This window comes from Elaeis guineensis, chromosome 4 (assembly GCF_000442705.2).
Source record: "Elaeis guineensis isolate ETL-2024a chromosome 4, EG11, whole genome shotgun sequence".
Lineage (NCBI taxonomy): Eukaryota > Viridiplantae > Streptophyta > Magnoliopsida > Arecales > Arecaceae > Elaeis > Elaeis guineensis.
In genome coordinates, this window is record NC_025996.2 from 22,126,337 (window position 1) to 22,148,690 (window position 22,354).

General features: G+C 36.5%; 1 protein-coding gene across 1 annotated transcript in view; it reads right to left on the reverse strand.

Annotated features, from left to right (window-relative positions):
• The window catches only part of LOC105043401 (probable transcriptional regulator SLK3), a 34,381-nt gene that overhangs the window by 7,966 nt on the left and 4,061 nt on the right, over positions 1-22,354 (reverse strand). The window contains exons 2-7 of the mRNA XM_073255845.1: positions 7,056-7,792; positions 6,810-6,941; positions 6,494-6,542; positions 5,192-5,406; positions 5,041-5,109; positions 3,264-3,364 (exon numbers count right to left, since the gene is read on the reverse strand). Of these exons, the coding sequence (XP_073111946.1) occupies positions 3,264-3,364; positions 5,041-5,109; positions 5,192-5,406; positions 6,494-6,542; positions 6,810-6,941; positions 7,056-7,792 (1,303 nt within the window). The remainder of the gene's footprint in view (positions 1-3,263; positions 3,365-5,040; positions 5,110-5,191; positions 5,407-6,493; positions 6,543-6,809; positions 6,942-7,055; positions 7,793-22,354) is intronic.

The following is a 22,354-nucleotide window of genomic DNA, read 5'->3' on the forward strand; positions in this document are numbered from 1 at the left end:
ATCCGAAAAATAGGATTTGACCGGGTTGGGTAAAACCCAAAAACTATAGCACAGATATGGATAGGATATGGGTGTGCTATTTTCTACCCAAATCCGAATCCGAACCTGATCCGAACCTACGGGTATGGATAATATCCGAAACCATACCCGAATATATATGTTTATAATTCTGTTTTGGTTGATAATATACATAAAATTATTTTGGTTATTTATATGTTCTATGTTGAATTATAATTCTATTTCTATGTTTGATTTCTATAAATCTGGACTTATGAATTATGTTCTATGTTGAATTGATAATTTTGTTTTGATTGATAATATGCATAAAATTATTTTGGTTGTTTATTTTTTTTGGATAGGCATAGGGTGGGTATGGGTTGGACATGGAAACATGGGTTACTCGTGGGTATTCCCGAACCCATTGAGTATGGGGATGGGTATCTCTTTTCTTACCCGATCGGGTATCGCGTAGGGTTTGGGTATAAGGTATTAAGTTCGGATTTGGAGATGGATAGTACAATACCCGACCCAAACCCGACCCATTGCCATTCCTACAAGAGAGACACCGATCAACCTAGCAAATTAAGTGCAAAGAAATGCAGATGCTTTGAAAAAGAAACAGGCAGAGAAACACAAGATCCCATGAACTCCATATACTCGTCTGCCCACATCCTTCAATAAGCCTTGTACTTCAGAAAAATAACTTTCTTAAGGACAAAAGATAGCAACTAAACTTCAACTGCAACTTAAGCAATTATTCCTTAATCTCAATTCAAACACCATAAAATCAAAGCAAGAAGAAAGATGCAGATGGGATTAGGATCAGCCAAGTCAATCCGCACAGAATAGTAAACAATGTATTTCTCCCCAACAAAAACAATGCTTCTAAGCCTAAACCTGCAACAAAAACAACCAAATTAAGATTAAGGATAACCATAGGATACAAGAAGAATTGGCTTAAGCAAATTAAAAGAATACTTAACCAAGGTTTTAAATCCCGTGTGACGAAAGTGTCCCAATTTCTTCATCAAATGAGACGCCCCACTATCCTGACAACAGTCTCAATCATACGTCCCGATAGATATTCTCTATCTCTCTCTCCCCTTCTTTCCTTTCTTTCTTTCTTCTTCTTTTTTCTTTTCTTTCCTTAAGTTATTTCTTTTCTTCAGCTTCCTTTCTTTTCTTGACTTTTCTTTCTTTTCTTCCCCTTCCTTTCTCTTTTTCATTTTTCTTTCCTTTCCTTTTTCACTTTTGCATTTTCTTCATCTTTCCTTTCTTTCTTCTTTCCTCTTCTCTCCCATGTGGATAGGTTTCGAAGTTCCGAACCTGTCCTGGTCTTGTTATCTCATAGAAATAGGACAGGACAGTTGGGACACCCCCCCATCCCGTCGGGATGTAAAACCTTAATACCTAACAACATGTAAAAGCACTACTCCGAAACAAAGGCCCTCCCCACCCAACACTATTCACTTTATTCTGCACCCTTTACATTATAGCCTTACACATCTCAACCTCTTGATGCACCATGTTCTAACACCTACACCCTAATAACCTAGATGCATCCCTCGACCTCCAACCACCTCTAGGAACCTCCATAAATTAATTAAACTTCAGCCTATTCCCCCAATTGCCATACCCCAACCAACAAAAGCAAGGCCAACCTCTCCATCTTTCAAGCTTGACAATGTATACCCTTCTTACATCTAGGCCAACCAAGCAGGGGCAGAACCAGGATTTTGTTTGAGGGGCCAAAGAAAAACATGATTAAAAATTGCTAAACTACACTTAATTAACTTATTTATGTATATTTCCTCAAAAAAAAAAAAAGCAAACTGATGCTATTATTACAGCAAGAAGAAGTCATGCAACATTTTTTTGAGGAAAATAATTCATATAAGAATTATTAAAATTGAATTTTAGACACCTTAGAGCTGAGTGAATTTTATTTTATATTGTTGTTGAGAGAAGATAAGTATACACCATGTTTTGTTCATTACAAAGGAATCCCTTTTTTTTTATTTTTGAGAAAATGACGGGAGCACCATCAGATTTCATTGGAAAGAGGACCACAAAGGAATTATTCATTTAAATAGAAACTGAATATAGCTCAAGAGTTGAATGCACAAACTAAACAGCTGTTTCCATAGTTTTTATTTTCAAGATTAATTATGATACTTTTTCTATTATAAAAAACATATTATGAAAAAAAAATGTATGGCAAATACTATAGAAACAAATAGATACCCAAATTTGGTTTCCTATAACGTTCTACAAACATGTGTATGCAATTATTGTACAAATCTAGGACAAACAAAGAATGAAAGTTTAAATTCCTGAAAGAGATGCAATAGGTAATAGAAATTTGAAGAGGAAGAATATAAATACCCTGTTAGCTGTTAATCGATAAAGACCTACAAGTAATTCTTTCCTTTATGCTTACCTTAAAATATAAAAAGGTCTACCTTTTCTACCACCCCCCTTCCTACTTCCCGACTAATTACTGCAACAGCTTTAAGCGCAGCAATGCTTTAGTCCCCACAGAACGTCCACCAAAAAATCAACCATCATATGGCAAGAGCTGAGGCACTGGCTTGTCTCATGAGATCTTTTTGGGTGAAATGGGTAGTCTCCTATAGATCACAGCAACCAGTAATCCACCCTGTTCTCCCTCTTCCACCTACAATTTCCTCTCCTCATTCACCAGATTCCTTTTAAAAGATTTCTGTTTCAGGTGAAGGGGAGTATGGAAAATCACCTAATTTTTGGCAGGTGGTTCAAGAAACTTACTTATCCTTCCTTTTAAGGAATTCTTTGAGATTATCCTGTCTAAGACTCTGGGCTAATTCATCGGCCAGCACAACATGATAGAGTGGCACCACCACACAGCATGCTTGGTAAAAGGCCACAAGGTCATGCAAGGCAACAAAAGGAAAAGAAATACACCATACTTCCATATCGCTCATAACCAATGGAACTTGGATTCTATGACTATCACCAGATAAACAAGGAAATTCATATTCATTGTATTCATAAACAACTACAGCTTATTAGAGAAGAAAACTTGTTATGCACATATCACCAAACTAATTTGTAGCATTATTGCAACGACAGATAATAATCAACATCATTGATATGCATCTTGCTGAAATCACATGCTAATATGGCAACACCAGCCAAATTAATTATGAAACTCAACATGCAGCGCTCAAATAACAAGTAATCCTTTTGCACATGCAAATCATGCCATTACGTGGTTAACTTACATGTTCAAGTTAGACTTTAGATCTTGTGGGGAGGCCCCAGTTGATCCACTTTCACTTACTGCAGCTTGAAAGATTGGAGCAGCTTGTAATAACTGGTTAACCTAGGAAAAACAAAGCAGCTTGTCAACCACATATCCATTGGCCCCAGCGGACAATTAACAAATCAAGCACAAAAAAAAAAAGGATAGCTATGATATAAAGAAGATACACTTTCTAACTGAATAAAGTATTTCTGGTTTTAAGTGCCTAAGATCCTGCACTCACTGAGGAGAAATGGTGACACAACCGTAATGTATACGTATGCATGAGCGTCTTGATGTCATAGTGCAAAACATGATGACAAAACAAAATTAGCACTCATCAAGGAATAACGAGCATTAAAAAAAATGAAAAGAGACACCCACATTCAGATCAGAAAATTAGGAAAACTAAGACTAATAGAATACCGATGAGGATCCAAATTTCCAAACATGTTTGCACAAGTACAATCAGGGACAGAGCTAGGATTATATGCTTTTTTCTTTTTTTCTTTGAAGGGGGATAGATTTAAATAACAAAGGATAAAAATTTTCATAATCAAATGAAAACAATTACTGTGACAATGAAAAAAAAAATTATATAACTTCTAAAACCAGAACTTGATATATGTTCCATATGTATCAGCCTAGCTATCTTTATCATTACAAAACAAAATATCTTAACTTTATGGCTGTCCTAATAAACATACAGATCCACAAGCAGGTGAACACCAAATGATATACAGGATTATAGTATTCTATAAGCAATGCCATATAAAATGACAAAAAAGAGATAAATAACAGATTGACCTTAAAGATTCTAAAAGGAAATACTAAACTATGTAGAGATTCACCTCTACAATATAAGAACTGAGAGTCCATGAAAGATTAGGACAAACCCTTGCACATGAGAGGCATCAAGTTGCTTCAGGATCTTCTTTAGGCTATTTGACACAGCATTAGATTTCCACTTTTGATTGGACTCTACCTTCCTTATAGGATTAGAATATTCCAAAGCATTTTCCTTTCATATTATATGAATCAAAAAACTTTCTATGCAAGTACCCAACAATCCAGCATTTATCATCAAGGAATCCATATATCCAAGAACTTTCTACATATATGTCTAACTGAATTTGTGTGGTAGTGCACGGAACTGGGAAAAGGGGGCAGGGAGTGGAGGGAGTGTTTCTTTGAATTCTTAAATCTGAAGCACACCCATATAGGCACGTAACTAGGAAGAGTGCTGACTGCTTTATTGATGTTTAACTAAAGCTTTTGTTCAGCAGAACAGCTTTTTATTTTTCATAACAAGGAATGTACATATTAAAAAAGGATTTTCATGGTATTAGGTTCAATCTTTTTTCACACAGAGTTGAATTTCAGCAGATAGTTTTCACATGTTAAGATAATTTTGGAAATTCAAAGAACTTCTAAAATAGTTAATGGCAATATGAAGGCAACAGGTGCCAGCAGGAGCTAAAAAGGAAAGGTTGTAAAGTGAAAAACAAACCAAAATTTAAATGAAGCTCTTCAGTCTTCAATGCGACATGTTTATACCCATTAGAGATTTTTTTTTTTTTTTTTTTGGGCGGCGGGGGGGGGGGTGGTGTGTGGGGAGGAAAAGGGGAAATAACTACCATGGATCATAGTGCGAAATATATGCTATGAAGAGTGGAATCTGGAAACTTCTATTCGCATTTGATAAAAGAGTGCCACATACATGTGAATGGAACTATGGAAGATATAAACAACTATACCTGAGGTACTATTAATCGACGAAGTAAAAATTCTTCATGACGTCGAGCACAAAACTCCCAAGACACTATCTGAAGAATAAATTAGTTAAAACGTTAGATACATCTAATATTTGTCAGGTTGTATACATAATATGGCACAAACATTTATAACCTTTAAATCTGGCATGAATATGATTCGCATTTGACCCTCATGAACAACACGAACTTGTTCATAGACACTTTCTTGAACAGCTTTTGCATAGTCCAACACCATCATTCCTGTAGGAAGCCAGAATTCGCGGGGCATGTCAAGAAATAAAAACTCATCGGTAAGCCCACTGTCAAATTCGATCTGAAATAGCCGAGGAAGTACTTCAAATGTAGCCTCTGCTCAAAAATGATAAATTAAACAGTTAACTTAAAGATCACATTCATCATACATTTCTGCAAAATCATTTATTAATTTAAACAAGCATGTGTAATTAAGTTGAAAACCTAAGATTATATGCAATCAGAAATGAAGAAACATTCTAAAATTGCAATACTACTCCATTGTCAAAAAAAAAAAAAAAAAAAGATGGTACAAAACCTGAAGATTTTAATATCTGGAAAAAAAAAAAGAATGTCAGAAGATGATATATTGTGCTTGCACATGCCTTTGCCATTGCCAGTTTTTATGTAGGGACTAGAGAATACATAATATGTGATGGAGTCTAGATTTGGTTTGAGCTTTATCAGTTGAATTCAATTTTTTCTGAAGTTTAATTGAGTTCTGCAAAAATTTATGTAGCTCTATGAGAGTGATGGTTAATTTTTCATGTACACATATGCACCTCTAAATTTATATTTAGTTTAATCAACCTCAGTCTGAGGAATGGGCCAATCCGAGTTTGGCTCCATTTTCAGACAGTTGTTTTGCAGAACAAGCAACCGAATCTTGTTTTTGTTGGAAGCACCATTCCCTTAACGAAGGGTATAGTTCCACTTTTAGATGGGAGGAACATTCATTCTTGTTCCTGTTGGTAGGGCTTAAGCATGAATAACAATTAAAAATAACTTAAACTACAACAACTTGCAAATGATGTAACTTACAAAATACATATATTGTTAACTATATTAGACTGCTATATAACATCTCTATCCTTTTAACCTTTAGTCTTGCTATTATATTTGACTTCTTTTCTTTCATATATTCTCTCTCCCCTTCCCCTTTTATCTCCTCCACTCCCATTTCTTCTGTTTTGTTGCTGTTACTTACAGCAGCAAATAGAGAAAAATCAAATCGATAACAGATCTAGTTATATCTTTACCATAAAGATATTATGCAGACTGTTCTCCTCACATATGCTGCATCATTCATAGTAAAAGAAAAATTAAAAAAAAAAAAAACACTCCCTGTAAAAGCTAACCTATATAAAGCAAATTTTCTATATCCATCAGCTAATGGCATTGAGAAGTAATGAATATTACTAACCAAATCCTTTTCCAGATTTAGAACCACAGATACCACACTGCCATGAATCCTGCAAGATTAATGAAATAGTATTCATGTTAGATGCCATTGCATGCATGTAGAAGTATCCAATTTATCAGACATACATGAATGTTATAATTGTACAAAGGTCGTACAATGTTATTGTTCTCGTGCAAATATATACACATGCATGATATGCAGGATTGCATATGATGTAGGTCACAAAAGAAAACTTCAAGAGCAACAAGATACCAAGGGATGTACAATGAAAGTGGGAGCATAAAACGAAGGAAAAATTTGCAGCTCAAAAACAGACCTTAGCTGCTTGAGGGAAAACACCAGAGGCATGGTTGCCAGCATTTCCATATGATGCTAAACACCACCTTTTCTTAGCTCGTGGTGCAAAATACTCAAGCACAAATTTCCTCCAGTATGCTATACAATTATCCTACAATTAACAGCAACTGAAGTCAGACCAACTTGATATGTCAATAGCAGTATCAAGGAGTGATCTAGCAGGTATTTCAAGAATAGTAATTAAAAAAAAAAATCATCAACTCACGGGTGGTCGATGTCGCTGGTGATACATGTATTGCATAAGCCGCCGAGTACATATCCCACAATCTGAAGGGCGTCTCATAGGGAGCGCTGCCTGCACAGCCTGATGCTGGAGTTGGCTGTGTCTCACTTGCTGGAGTTGTGGCTTCAGCTGGATACGCTGCATCTGTGGCAAGGACTGCAACATGTGCTGCAGCTGAGGCTGGTGTGATAATCTTTGTTGTTGGATCCTAGCCTGCAATTGTGGATTCTGGCGCCCCTGAATCTGCAATGTCTCCTGCCTCTGCAACATCTGCAGGATATCCTCCGGCTGCATGATGTCAAGCCTTGATTTCTTTTGGGCATGCAATGGAATGTCCAGCTCCTGTGCCATTGGGGACTGCAGTGGAGCACTGGAAGCCCCTTGCACCAGTCCCTGCTCTTGGTGTTGGTGCTGGCTCTGTCTCTTGAGGGAGGAGCCATCCACCATTGAGGAACCCAAGATAACATTGGAGGAGAAAGACATGGGCGAAGATGGAAGCTGTGCGCATGACTCATTGTTGATACTGGTGCTTCTCTGCAATCGGGGTCGTCCAGAAAGTGCCGAATTGGCATCTGTAACCAGTGAGCTCGCACCAATACTAGGCCCAGAGGAATTTGTTCCACTATTCAGGGCTCTGCAGTTCATTTCGCGGGAACAAGGTCCCAGGCCAGACTGCCCATTCCCCGAAGAGTTTCCTGTGGCAGGACTCTGGCCATCACCTTGGAAGAAAACCCTGAAGCAGATGAAGATTGTGACGGGCCTCCACCTCCAGCCACCCTGGCTGGAGCCATCGAAGGAGTGCCTTTGATCGGCAACGAGAATCAAGATACCGCTCCAACCAACGCCAACCTTTCATAAGGATAAAGAATTGAATGAATCACAAAATAAAAACTATTCCCTTGCGTTACCAAGAACCAAACCCTTAACAATGCCAAGATCTCTCCTTTCCTCTTCTCTGGCCCTTCCAACCGAGGGAAAAGGTAGTATACAAAAGAGAAATTAAATCCGGAATTTGTTCGCATCCAATAAACCTTTCTGATTCACCAATTAGGGCAAATAGCTGTATCTAACTTAATAAGAAGGCATTCATCTATGAAATTACACCTTTCGTGCAAAACATACAATTTTGAACATCAATGCTACAATCTAAGCAATTTCAACTAAAAACGCCAAGAAAACCGCGAAAAGAACGCACATGGAACGATAACCGGACCATCAATCCAAATAAAGATGAACCCGATAAACCCTAAACATCCCCAATGCCTCAGATTCCGTCTCTAAGGAGTAGAATCGGGGGAAAATAAAGCAAGAACAAAACCCTAATATATCGGTCGTCCTGGTTATATCCAAGGAACATCCTGATCTCACTAGAATCATTAGAAAGATTAAGAAAAACGATGGTCTCATCTGCGGTTCGAAAGATTACATCCTTTACCGGACAGCGATCAAAACAAAAAAATAAGGAAAGCAAAAAAGGGGAAAATAACAATTGACGATTTATACGTACTATAGCACCAAGGTTTACCGCTCGAGATCGAGCTGGAAAGAAACTACCAACCTCCCGCTCTCCTCGTCGCACTCGACACGCCTCCCTCGATCTCTGTCGCTCTCTATCAGTTTCTCTCGCAGGGTCGCAGTGGAGTCCGCCTTCTCCTTTATTGACCGGCTCCGACTGACGCGTGGGGTTTTGGAGGGGGCCGAGGGATCGTACTATGAGCGCCCCGCGGCCCACGGACGAGCCGTCGAGATCCCGTGGTCGCGAACGAAACGTGTCTCTGAGTCTTCCAACACGTGGAGGGAACTTATTGGTTCCAGGATACGTTACTGACCGTAGCGCGAGTACGGCGATCGTCGTCTGCGAGCAGTCTCAGACGACAGTGATGTTATGCCACGTTGGACGTCAAGTTAATCGGACGGTCTGCATTAATCACAAACCCCAGCTGGGACCCAAGGAGGCACGTGCAATGCTAGATAATAATAAATAAATATATAAAAAATGGTGATAAGCACGTGATAACGCAAGCAAGAGAGACGTGATGGCTGTGGTTCGTCCCGTGCGTTTCCCGAACGTTGTCATACTCCTCTGACGTATCCAAGTCTTAGTCTTATTAGATTTTCGATTTGGCTGATTATTAATTTTTATAATATTAGAATTCAAATCTATATTAAATTAGATCGAGCTTTAGAACCAATGTTTGAATTTGTTTTTAATTGAGATGGAATAATAATATTTTTATATTTTAATAGGAGATAATAACATGAGTGTAATTAAGAAGATAATAGAGTTACATAAATTTGAAGCTTCGAATTGAAAGTTTTTTCTGAGACAGTAAAATTATTATTTTAATATTTTTTAAATAAATTATTTTTTTTTCAAAATTATTATTTTATTAATTTTATTTATTAGAAAAAAACAAACAAAGTCCGAAGGCTGCTATCCCCCGACCTTCTTCATTTTCGATAAAAAAACAAATCGATATCTTGATCTCCGAAAGCATTTTTCTTATCCCGCTGCATCTCCCTTCCTTCGTTGAGCCTTTCCTTTTGTGGTTTGGGAAGGATTCTTTATTTGAATGTGGCATTCTTGAATTCCCCTTTGGGGACCCGGGGTTGCTTTTGGTTTCAACATAGGCTCAAATGTGATTGGAGGAGTCCTAGCTACGCCATGCGTTTAATACAAAAAAGCCTCTGAAAAACTGCAGGGATGACAAAAAGAGTGTTTTCCTATGTTGCATTGAAGAAAAGACCAAGAGAAGACTTTCTTCTCTTAGGTTTCTTCATTCCGCGCCCACTGTATTTGTTATAGATTCTTAATAGGTGCAGTTGATTTATTTTAGATAAAATGACATTCTATATTGTATTAGAATTATAGATTTTAAATTGATAGTTTTGAGTTGGAGTTGTTAGATTTTTTAGTGAGATATTTTTATTAAAAAAATAGATAAGTTATTCTGATCCTTCTTTTTTCTAATAATTTATTTTTAAAAAATATTCTTTTATTTTATTTAATTGATGTTTATTTTGGATTTGAACCGATATGATCTACCAACAACATACCGTTCTACAAAATCCATATTAAAAATTATTTTAATATAATATAATATAATATAAATAGGGTGAAACCACCTGAGTCCTCGTGGTAGAGAATTGTTGCAAGTAAGATAGGACTATGAAATTCTAACAATATTGTACGATGGAGAGATGTTGACATAAGTTCTATTGTTCTTTATTTTATTTTTTTTTTCAGATAAGCTGATCAAAATATGGCTATCCATCATCTTCGACTATGTAGTTTGTTTGTACGGGATTCCTATGCTGTAATGGTTCAGGAAACACATCCATCTATTAGATTAGTTTAAAATCAAAATAGTTATTTTTTCTCAATTGCAGCATCCATATATCAACGAAAAAGTAGCAGAGAAAAGGCCCAAAACAAAACCCAAAAGACAAGGCCCGAACAAAAATATGAAGCCCATGCATAGAAGAGTGCATATATTAGAAATACCCACAAAAATAAAAAATAAAAAACAACAAGAACTACCTTGCCGTTGCGCATGCTTGGAGTTCTACATACATTTAGCCTCTCCAATTTAAATGCCAAATCATTTGTTTTCTCATAAAGAAAATAAGAAATTTAATGCTTTGTAAATTCTCCCAAAGCAATTGATCCTATACAATCTAATATGACTTAGCCAGATGACAAAGTCTAACACGTTTGGAATAGTCGTGTATGATATCTATTTTATCCAAGACTATGATTTAGTGAACTCAATAATAGCCGAAGTTGAACAGAGAAGGGGAAAAATAAAGATGAACTTTGATGGCAGAAATAAGAATTTTAGACTATAAGAAACTTAGAATATAGAAAAATCAAACTCTTTTTGTCGTGACCCAATCCCAATATCTAAGTAGACCACATGATACAGCCACATACTCTTCAAGACAAGACTCAAAAAAAGATATGAGATCTAAAAATTCATTATAACTAAATTGCATATATAATCCAAACGAGACTAAGTTTTTGCAACCTCAAAAAGGAAAAAAAGGAATAGATAATATGAGCTTTATAGTTCGATAAAAATTCCCACACCAACAACAATATGCTACTAATAAGTGCAAAATTATAAAATGATTGTTATTTATATAAATTCTATGCTGTTGCTCCTAGATTGATTTTGATGATTACAAAGCAGATTGAAGGGATACAAATAATTTTAAATTGAAAAAGTCCTTATGCTCTTCAAGGGCAAAATTGTAATTTCACTAAAATCCTAATTTGATAGTATCATTTGGTAGAACAAATGATTAGTAATCTATTGGTGAAAATTTCATTGTGTTTGGACTTATATTTTTGAAGTTATGAAGGTTTGAAGTGCATGAGTCGACTCATGAGTCAACTCATGGCACTATGAGCTGATTGGCACGCAAAAATTCCCCTTGGCACGCTAGTTTTCTGGCTTGGCACGACCTGTGAGTCGACTCATGAGTCGACCCACAAGGCATGAGTCGACTCATGAGTTGACCTCTGCTGATTTGAGCCAAGAATTTTCAGAAACTCATTCTCTGGTCTTTGCAACAGAAGTCGACTCATGAGTCGACTCCTGATGCATGAGTCGACTCATGAGTCGACCCCTGCGACGAAAAATGTCAGCAACGGCTATTTTTTTGCCCGTTTTAATTGCCTTTTATGCTTCCTAAAATTGCTCTAACGGCTCTTTATCTGCCTAAATTGTTTTCTCTTGCTTCTAATGCTATAAAATGTTTGAAATGGTGAAAGAAATTGCAGATTAAATAGCAGATCAAATTGCAGAGAAAAGAAGAGCAATCGGCAGATCAAACGAGAGATCAAATTCATTGAGAGGATCCACGATTTTTTTTGAGAGAAAAAGAAAAGAGGATCCAAAATCCACACGAGAGATTGTGAAAGAGATTCAAGAGCTTTCAAAGAGAGGATTTGTCACGCCTATTGTTTCAACCTTGATCTAGAGATCCTTCAAAGCTTTCAAGAGATCTTCAATCAACGATCATCCTCTTCTCAAGCATTCGTTCAAGCGTTCATCCATTTTGAGAAAATTCAAAAAGGGGTTCTTCATTTGAGTAAAGTTTTTATTGTTATATTCGCTCATTTAAGGAGCTGTTATTGTATTAATTTGTGCTCTAAATTTTCTTACTCTTGTAAGTAATTGTTCTTGTTTTTGGAGGATTTCCAAAACAAGGAAAGGTTGATCCGAACCTGAAATTGGAGTGTTTTGGGTTTACTTGTACCCGAAAAACAAGTGATCTAGCTTGAGATAGCTAGTGTCGGAGTTTCCGACATTTTGTATTCAGGTTGAATACAAGCATAGTGGATTGAAATTCTCAAGTAGGAGCTTGGGGAGTGGACGTAGGTGCAAGGTTGGCACCGAACCACTATAAATCCTTGTATTTGTGGTGTGCTTTATCGCTTCACTTTATTTCTTTATTATATCCTTGCATTCCTGCTTTAGGTAATTAATATTGAATTAAAATCTTTGTCTTGTTCATCATAAGTAATTAATTAAGTCCAAAATTTTTAGAAACCCAATTCACCCCCCCTCTTGGGTTGCATAGCTGGGCAACAAGTGGTATCAGAGCCCAGTGCTCTAGCCCTTCTTTGATCTAACAATCAAAGAGCCAAAGATCTATGGCAACCCATGTCGGTACTTCTCTAGCCGAGGGGCAATCTACAAACCGACCTCCACTTTTCAATGGGTCTAATTACACCTATTGGAAAGCTCGGATGAAGATATTCATACAAGCACTTGACTATGATATGTGGAGTATCATAGTGAACGGTCCTCACACACCCACCAAGATTATAGATGGTGAGGAGTCAACCAAACCCGAAAAAGAATGGGATGAGGTTGACAAGAAATTGGCACAATTAAATGCCAAAGCCATGAATGTTCTTTATTGTGCACTAGATGCAAGTGAATTTAATCGCATTTCTACTTGTGCATCTGCTAAAGAAATATGGGATAGGTTAGAAGTAACTCATGAGGGAACAAATCAAGTAAAAGAGTCTAAAATAAACATGCTTGTACATAAATATGAATTGTTTAAAATAGAACATGATGAGTCCATAACTGCTATGTTTACTCATTTTACTGATATAATTAATGGTTTGAAGAGTCTTGGCAAATCTTATACTAACAGTGAACTTGTAAGGAAGATTCTCAGGTCACTGCCAAGAACTTGGGAAGCCAAAGTGACTGCCATCCAAGAAGCAAAGGACTTGAACACTCTACCTCTAGAAGAGCTTCTTGGATCCTTGATGACTCATGAACTTAGCATGAAGCAACATCAAGAGGATGAAGTCAAAAAGAAAAGAACCATTGCCCTCAAATCCACAACTTCGCCTGATTATGAAACGGATGACTCTGAAGATGAAGAACAGGATGAAGAGATGGCACTCATCACCCGAAAATTTAAGAAGTTTCTAAGAAAAAGGAAACAGGGGATGAGAAAGAAATTCACAAAAGGGGAACAAAGCAAAGAAAAAGAGAAAGATCAACCCCTTATATGCTACGAGTGCAAGAAGCCGGGACATTTCAGATCCGAATGTCCACAACTGAAGAAAGGTCCCAAGAAGTTCAAAAAGAAAGCAATGATGGCGACTTGGAGTGCGAGTGATGACTCAAGCTCCGATGAGGAAACCTCAACAGAACAAGCCAACCTGTGCCTTATGGCACACGAAAATGAGGTAACTTCTGAATCCACTAGTAATTTTACTTTTGAAGAATTGCATGAAGCTTTCTATGATTCAATTGATGAATTAAAGAAACTAGGGAAGAAAAACAAAGAACTGAAATTGAAAAATCAGTACTTAGTAAAACAAGCTGAAAACCTTTCAATTGAAAAATCCATCTTGATTCAAGAAAATCAAAACTTAAAGAATAAAATTAACAAGCTGAAACCTATAGTAGATAAGTTCACCTTAAGTTCAAACAAACTAAATATGATCCTTGATAATCAGAAAGCTATATATGATAAGGCTGGACTTGGCTACAAACCTCTGAAGAAATAAAAATTTCTGAAGGATATTTATGTAAATTATTCAAGTAACAAGTCTACAAATATTACTTGTTTCAAATGTGGAAGAATAGGACATAAATCATACACATGTCTTATTAACAAATATGCAAACACAAAAAAAATATGGGTTCCAAAAGGAACCATTTTGACTAACCTAAAAGGACCCAAGAAAGCTTGGGTACTTAAGACAGAAACTTGACCTTTGCTTGCAGGTGTGTCTAGCATCCCAAGGAGGAAACAGGAAATGGTATCTTGACAGTGGATGCTCGAGACACATGACTGGTGATGAATCATAATTCATCACGCTTGATGCTAAGGATGGAGGGATGGTCACCTTTGGAGATAATGGCAAAGGAAAGATCATCGGGATAGGTAACATTGGTATCACTCCCTCCAATTACATTGAGAATATTTTATTAGTTAAAGGTTTAAAGCATAACTTATTTAGCATTAGTCAATTCTGTGATAAAGGGTATAAAGTAGTTTTTGAATCATCTGTTTGCATTGTGACTAGTCCTATTAACGATGGCATTAAATTTATAGGACATAGGCATGGCAATGTTTATATGGTAGATTTGAATGATTTAGCCAAATTAGACATGCAATGCCTAGTATTCTTAAATGCTAAAATTAATGAGACTAGTTGGCTGTGGCATCGTAGACTTGCACATATTAGCATGCATTCTCTTTCAAAATTAATTAAGAAAGATTTAGTCCATGGTTTGCCAAAACTGAATTTTGAAAAGGATAGAATTTGTGATGCATGCCAATTAGGTAAACAAACTTGAGTCTCATTTAAATCCAAAAATACTGTTTCAACTTCTAGACCTTTAGAGCTCTTACATATGGACTTATTTGGACCAACAAGAACCACTAGTCTAGGAGGAAAACGATATGGATTTGTAATAATAGATGATTACTCTCGTTTTACTTGGGTTTTCTTTTTGACACACAAAAATGAAACTTTTCAGATTTTCACTAAATTTCACCGAAAAGTCACTAATGAAAAAGAGTTTTCAATTCAAAATATTAGAAGTGATCATGGAACTGAATTTGAAAATCAAGATTTTGAAAATTTTTGTGATGAAAAAGGAATAGGCCATAACTTCTCTGCTCCTAGGACACCCCAACAAAATGGGGTAGTTGAAAGGAAAAATAGAACCTTAGAAGAAATGGCCCGTACCATGCTTTGTGAAAGCAACCTTCCAAGATATTTTTGGGCGGAAGCAATTAACACAGCATGTTACATTTTAAATCGTGCTTTAATTAGATAATTTTTAAAGAAAACCCCCCTATGAACTTTGGAAAGGAAGAAAACCAAATATTGCATACTTTCATGTTTTTGGTTGCCGATGTTTTGTATTAAATAATGACAAAGAAAGACTTGGTAAATTTGATGCAAAATCAGATGAAGCAATCTTTCTAGGTTACTCCTCCACTAGTAAAGCATTTAGAGTTTTCAACAAAAGAACTTTAGTAGTTGAGGAGTCCATACATGTTTTTTTGATGAATCTAACGATCTTCCTTCAAGGAAGAATGAGGGTGTTGATGATGCAGATCCTATGCATGGGGTAAAAACCCGTTCTTCACTTAGAGATGTAGTTAATCATTGTGCTTTTGTATCTCATCTTGAACCTAAAACTTTTGAAGAAGCTGAAAATGATCATAATTGGATTAATGCTATGCAAGAGGAACTTAATCAATTTGAAAGAAATAATGTTTGGACCTTAGTATCAAGACCTAAAGATTATTCAATAATTGGCACAAAATGGGTCTTTAGAAACAAATTAGATGAGCATGGAAATGTAATTAGAAATAAAGCAAGATTGGTTGCTAAGGGATATAATCAAGAAGAAGGAATTGATTTTGATGAAACCTTTGCACCTGTTGCTAGATTAGAAGCTATTAGACTTCTACTTGCATATGCTTGCTTTATGAAATTCAAGTTATTTCAAATGGATGTTAAAAGTATTTTTAAATGGATATATTACTGAAGAAGTATATGTAGAACAACCCCCTGGATTTGAAAATCATGCTTTTCCTAATCATGTTTTAGATTAAATAAAGCTTTATATGGATTAAAACAAGCACCTAGAGTATGGTATGAAAGGCTAAGCAAATTTTTACTAAATAATGGTTTTACAAGAGGTAATGTAGATACAACCCTATTTATTAAAAGAAATCAAAATGATATGCTAGTTATACAAATTTATGTTGATAACATAATTTTTGGGTCTACTAATGAGTCCCTTTGTCAAGACTTTGCTAAGCTTATGCAGGGGGAGTTCGAGATGAGCATGATGGGAGAACTCACCTTCTTCCTCGGACTCCAAATCAAACAATCAAAAGAGGAAATCTCCATCATCCAAAGCAAGTACACCAAGGAACTACTCAAAAGATTTGGAATGGAGAACTGCAAACCAATTGGCACACCAATGAGTCCCTCATGTAAGCTTGACAAGGATGATGAAGGTAAATGTGTAGACTTAAAATACTATAGAGGTATGATTGGCTCATTATTATATTTAACTGCAAGTAGGCCTGATATCATGTTTAGTGTTTGCTTATGTGCTAGATATCAATCTAATCCTAAAGAATCTCATTTGAATGCTGTTAAAAGAATCCTTAGATACTTAAATGGTACTCAAACTCTAGGGTTATGGTACTCTAAGGACTCATAAATTAATTTATTAGGATATTCAGATGCTGATTTTGCTGGATGTAAATTAGATAGAAAAAGCACAAGTGGAACTTGCCAATTTCTTGGAGTTAACCTAATCTCATGGTTTAGCAAGAAACAAAATTCGGTGGCACTGTCTACGGCTGAGGCCGAATACATTGCAGCCGGAAGTTGTTGTGCTCAAATCTTGTGGATTAAGCAACAACTCGAAGACTTTGGAATCAAACTTAATGAAACACCAATAAGATGTGACAACACAAGTACCATAAATCTATCTAAAAATCCAATTCAACACTCAAGATCCAAACATATTGAAATAAGACATCATTTCATAAGAGAACATGTTCAAAACAAAAATGTAATTCTTGAATATGTTTGCACTGAAAATCAATTAGCTGATATCTTTACAAAGGTCCTTAGTGAGGATAGATTCTGTGAAATTAGGAGAAATCTAGGAATTCTAGAACCATATGCCTAAAATTTTCTCTCAATTTCCAAGAATTGATGTCAAATATTCTTAGAGCTCAATTTCCAACATCAACCCTAATCCCAAAAGCTCAAGTTTTTCATTCTAAAAACTTATCTTTGAGTAAAATTCCTTCTCCCAAAATTTCAAATTTTTCTGAAATTTATTCACATTTTTTTGATTTTCTGAACTTCATGAGTCGACTCCCATGAGTCGACTCAATGGCAAACTTGTAAATCCCACCAACTTCCATCGGGTTCATTGTTTTTATAAAGAACCCTGTTCGTGAGACGACTCATCGTCCTCCTTCCAAAAGCCGTCTTCTCCAACTCTTTTTGCTCCAAATCCAAGGATTAATTTCGAGGCAATTCTCTCTCCTTCTCTCCACCAAAAATCGCCTCCTTGAAAAAGGATTTTCTGTGCTTTCTCGCATTGCTTGGCGCGGTTGGAACGTGCCCTAGCACTTTACCGAACTTCCAAAATCCACTTCTTTTCTCCACCAAAAATTCCTCTTTACTCTCTTGTGATCCCTCCTCCACTCAATTCAAGTCTCCTTGCCTGCTACTATAGTGGATATGGCTCCAAAGATGAAACTTCCCCAAAGAAGAAAATCAATCCGTGAGCCTGAAGAAATTATCCGAAAGAAAAGGCATGCTCAGTCTTCAACTGCTCCCACTCCAGTTTCAGTACCTGCTCAAGGTCCCTCTCAATCCTCCATAAGCCCCAGTGTGAATCCTCTTTCTGATAGAAAAGTAGAAACTGGGAAAAATATAGATTTTCAGTTCTTTGAGAAAGAGGGCTTTACTTTTGCAAGTAAGATTAAAAACCAAGGATGGAAACTCTACTACTCCCTTAAGGAAGTCACCTATGTTGACCTAGTTAGAGAATTCTACCAGAACCTACATTATGGAAGTGGGTCAGTGACTTCAACTGTCAAGAGAATTGATATCTGCTTGGATTCTAGGATATTGGGAGAAATACTTCAGTTGCCTAGTGAAGGATACTCATATATGGAACTCCCAGTAAAAGGAGAAGGGATCAGAATTATCTTAGGAGAAACTTATTCAGGAAGTTTAAACAAATTGGAAGCAAAGATTTTGTCTATTGAGATGAGGATCCTGCATCAGATTGTAACAAAGCTCTTCTTTCCTAGGAGTGGTAGGCATGATCTACTGTCTGGCAGAGATGTATGTGTCATGTTTCATGTCATCACTCAGACCCCCCTGAACCTCCCTGCACTTATGATAGAGGCCATGAGAGAAACTTTGAACAGATCCAAGGCACACTTGCCTTATGGTATGGCCCTTACTAGAGTATTTAGGAGGTTTGAAGTTAGCTGTGAAGGGGAGGCACCTACCAAGCTATCTCATGTGGACACTTTCAACCAACACAGCCTGCACCGAATGGGATTTACAAAGACTGATGGTGGTTGGATCAAGGGCTCTGAAGAAAGAGCTGAGGATAGAGCTGAAACAAGAGCTGAAGACAGAACTGAAGGCAGAATAGAAGAAGAAGGTCCATCTTCTCCTGTACATGACTTCAGGGCAGCATCACCAGATACCCAGTTCTTTCCTGATACTGAGGCTGGCCCTTCAGAGTTTACTAGGATGCCCACACCAGTGTATCAGCCAGAGAGTAGAGCACCTCATTCAGAGTTCAGACTGGCTGACGATTAGATCGAGCATATATCACAGCGTGTGGCTTCTTTGCTATCTAGTCAGTGGGGTAGTACTTCTTTTGCACCTGGAGCCACCTCTTCTGATCAGACCATTACTCCCCACATCTCCACTGTGTTTCAGATGATATCAAATCAGTCCATCAGGATACAGCAGCTTGAGGACACAGTCTGGAGACTGACTGGCAGAGTTCTTGACTTGCAGGGGCAAGTCCTTGCTTTGGCCCATCCCAAGCCACAGGAGTCTACTATTGAGGTCACAGACCTCACTACAGAGGCTGGCAGGCTCAGAGGAGCACTCGAAGGTGGATATGAATTACTGAGGAAAGAGATCCGAGGATCGAGTGAGTATGCTACCACTCAGTTCACTGCTCTACTTCAATCTATTTCCAGAGCACTGAATGTACTTGATTCTATCAGACTCACCCTTTCTGTTCAGTCCTTAGCATCTCAGCGTTCTCAGCCTCCCAGTTCATCTCGCTCTCCTGCTCGTGCCAGAGGCAGACGGGGTAGAGGATGCATTTCTGATCCATCAGCTTCTCATACCATATCTGATGACTCCGATCCATGACTTGTCTTGATCATTATTAGATCCTAGGTGTTAGTGTCTTGTTTTAGGATCTATACTTTAGGGCCATGTATTGATAATTAGCTGGTTGATTATTATAATGTGAACTATGTATTGAAACAGTTATGATATTAATGGAATCATCTTTTACTTATATTTCTACCTTTTGTAATGGTGTTGATCATATTTTGATTAAATATATATTCTCCTTGTTGAAATATTGTCATCTCTTTGTTGTTGTTTGCTGTTGATAATTGCTGTATTAAGGGGGAGCAAACATCTGTGATAAACTCTAAAGGGGGAGAAATTAAAGAATATTTCAGAAAAAGGAGAAGTTAACCATGTCTGATGATGTCAAAAAGGGAGAGAAATTAAATAAAAAGCAAAACCCTAAATTATGAGAAAAAGGGAGAGAAATTAAACAAAAAGCAACTCATCAAAAGCAAAACCCTAAAAGCAAAACCCTAAATTATGAGAAATTTGGCATCAAACAGAAATTAAACAAAAAGCAATTCAATTATGAGCAATTAAAAAAAAAGCAACCCATCAAAAGCAAAACTACAAATTATGAGAAATTAATTGAAGAATTTAAAGAACAATATCAAAAGTACAATGCTAAGTACAATACAATTATGTAACTTTTAAATTACTTCTTTACATATGCTCTGATTTACTTTAAAAATTTAAATATGCTCTGATATACTTCAAAATTCCAACTTACTCTGATACATCTTAAAATTTTTTTGCTCTGATACATCATAAAATTTATTCTGATACATTATAAAATTTTCTCTGATACATTGTAAAATTGTTTTTCTTGCTCCGATACATTGCAAAATGTATTTTTGCTCTGATATATCTTAAACACAAAATGAGCTAATACACTTTCAAAATCAACTCTTAAACATGCTTTGGCACACATAATTATTTTATGTATCAATAGCAATTAAAGCACATAATTAATTTTTGCTCTGATGCTAAAACTAAAATCAAATGAAAATAGGTAAATTTTCAAAATACAACTTGCTCTGATAACAAAAATAAGTTTTCTGCTCTAACACCAAAATCACATATTCCAATGAGCATATCTTCAAATCTTTAAGAAGATGGACAAACTATTTTTGTATATGATCATTTATATTACATGCTAAAAGAATCTTACTCTTTTCAAGCATATAAATGTATAATGCATTCTTTTGAAATTATTGATTCACATAAATGCTTTTGTTCAAATATTTTGTCATCATCAAAAAGGGGGAGATTGTTGCTCCTAGATTGATTTTGATGATTACAAAGCAGATTGAAGGGATACAAATAATTTTAAATTGAAAAAGTCCTTATGCTCTTCAAGGGCAAAATCATAATTTTACTAAAATCCTAATTTGATAGTATCATTTGGTAGAACAAATGATTAGTAATCTATTGGTGAAAATTTCATTGTGTTTGGACTTATATTTTTGAAGTTATGAAGGTTTGAAGTGCATGAGTCGACTCATGAGTCAACTCATGGCACTATGAGCTGATTGGCATGCAAAAATTCTCCTTGGCACGCTAGTTTTCTGGCTTGGCACGACCTGTGAGTCAACTCATGAGTCGACCCACAAGGCATGAGTCGACTCATGAGTCGACCCCTGCTGATTTGAGCTAAGAATTTCCAGAAACTCATTCTCTGGTCTTTGCAACAGAAGTCGACTCATGAGTCGACTCCTGATGCATGAGTCGACTCATGAGTCAACCCCTGCGACGGAAAATATCAGCAACGGCTATTTTTTTGCCCGTTTTAATTGCCTTTTATGCTTCCTAAAATTGCTCTAACGGCTCTTTATCTGCCTAAATTATTTTCTCTTGCTTCTAATGCTATAAAATATTTGAAATGGTGAAAGAAATTGCAGATTAAATAGCAGATCAAATTGCAGAGAAAAGAAGAGCAATCGGCAGATCAAACGAGAGATCAAATTCATTGAGAGGATCCACGATTTTTTTTGAGAGAAAAAGAAAAGAGGATCCAAAATCCACACGAGAGATTGTGAAAGAGATTCAAGAGCTTTCAAAGAGAGGATTTGTCACGCCTATTGTTTCAACCTTGATCTAGAGATCCTTCAAAGCTTTCAAGAGATCTTCAATCAACGATCATCCTCTTCTCAAGCATTCGTTCAAGCGTTCATCCATTTTGAGAAAATTCAAAAAGGGGTTCTTCATTTGAGTAAAGTTTTTATTGTTATATTCGCTCATTTAAGGAGCTGTTATTGTATTAATTTGTGCTCTAAATTTTCTTACTCTTGTAAGTAATTGTTCTTGTTTTTGGAGGATTTCCAAAACAAGGAAAGGTTGATCCGAACCTGAAATCGGAGTGTTTTGGATTTACTTGTACCCGGAAAACAAGTGATCTAGCTTGAGATAGCTAGTGTCGGAGTTTCCGACGTTTTGTATTCATGTTGAATACAAGCATAGTGGATTGAAATTCCCAAGTAGGAGCTTGGGTAGTGGACGTAGGTGCAAGGTTGGCACCGAACCACTATAAATCCTTGTGTTTGTGGTGTGCTTTATCGCTTCACTTTATTTCTTTATTATATCTTTGCATTCCTGCTTTAGGTAATTAATATTGAATTAAAATCTTTGTCTTGTTCATCATAAGTAATTAATTAAGTCCAAAATTTTTAGAAACCCAATTCACCCCCCCCTCTTGGGTTGCATAGCTGGGCAACAATCCTTATGACAAGCCTTATGATAACACAATAAACTAGCCATAGTTCATAATGTAACATTAACCTAGCATGAAGGAAGGCTCTTAGTAGTGTTTAAAACACTAAGCTACCTTCATTCAAGATTCAAACTAATC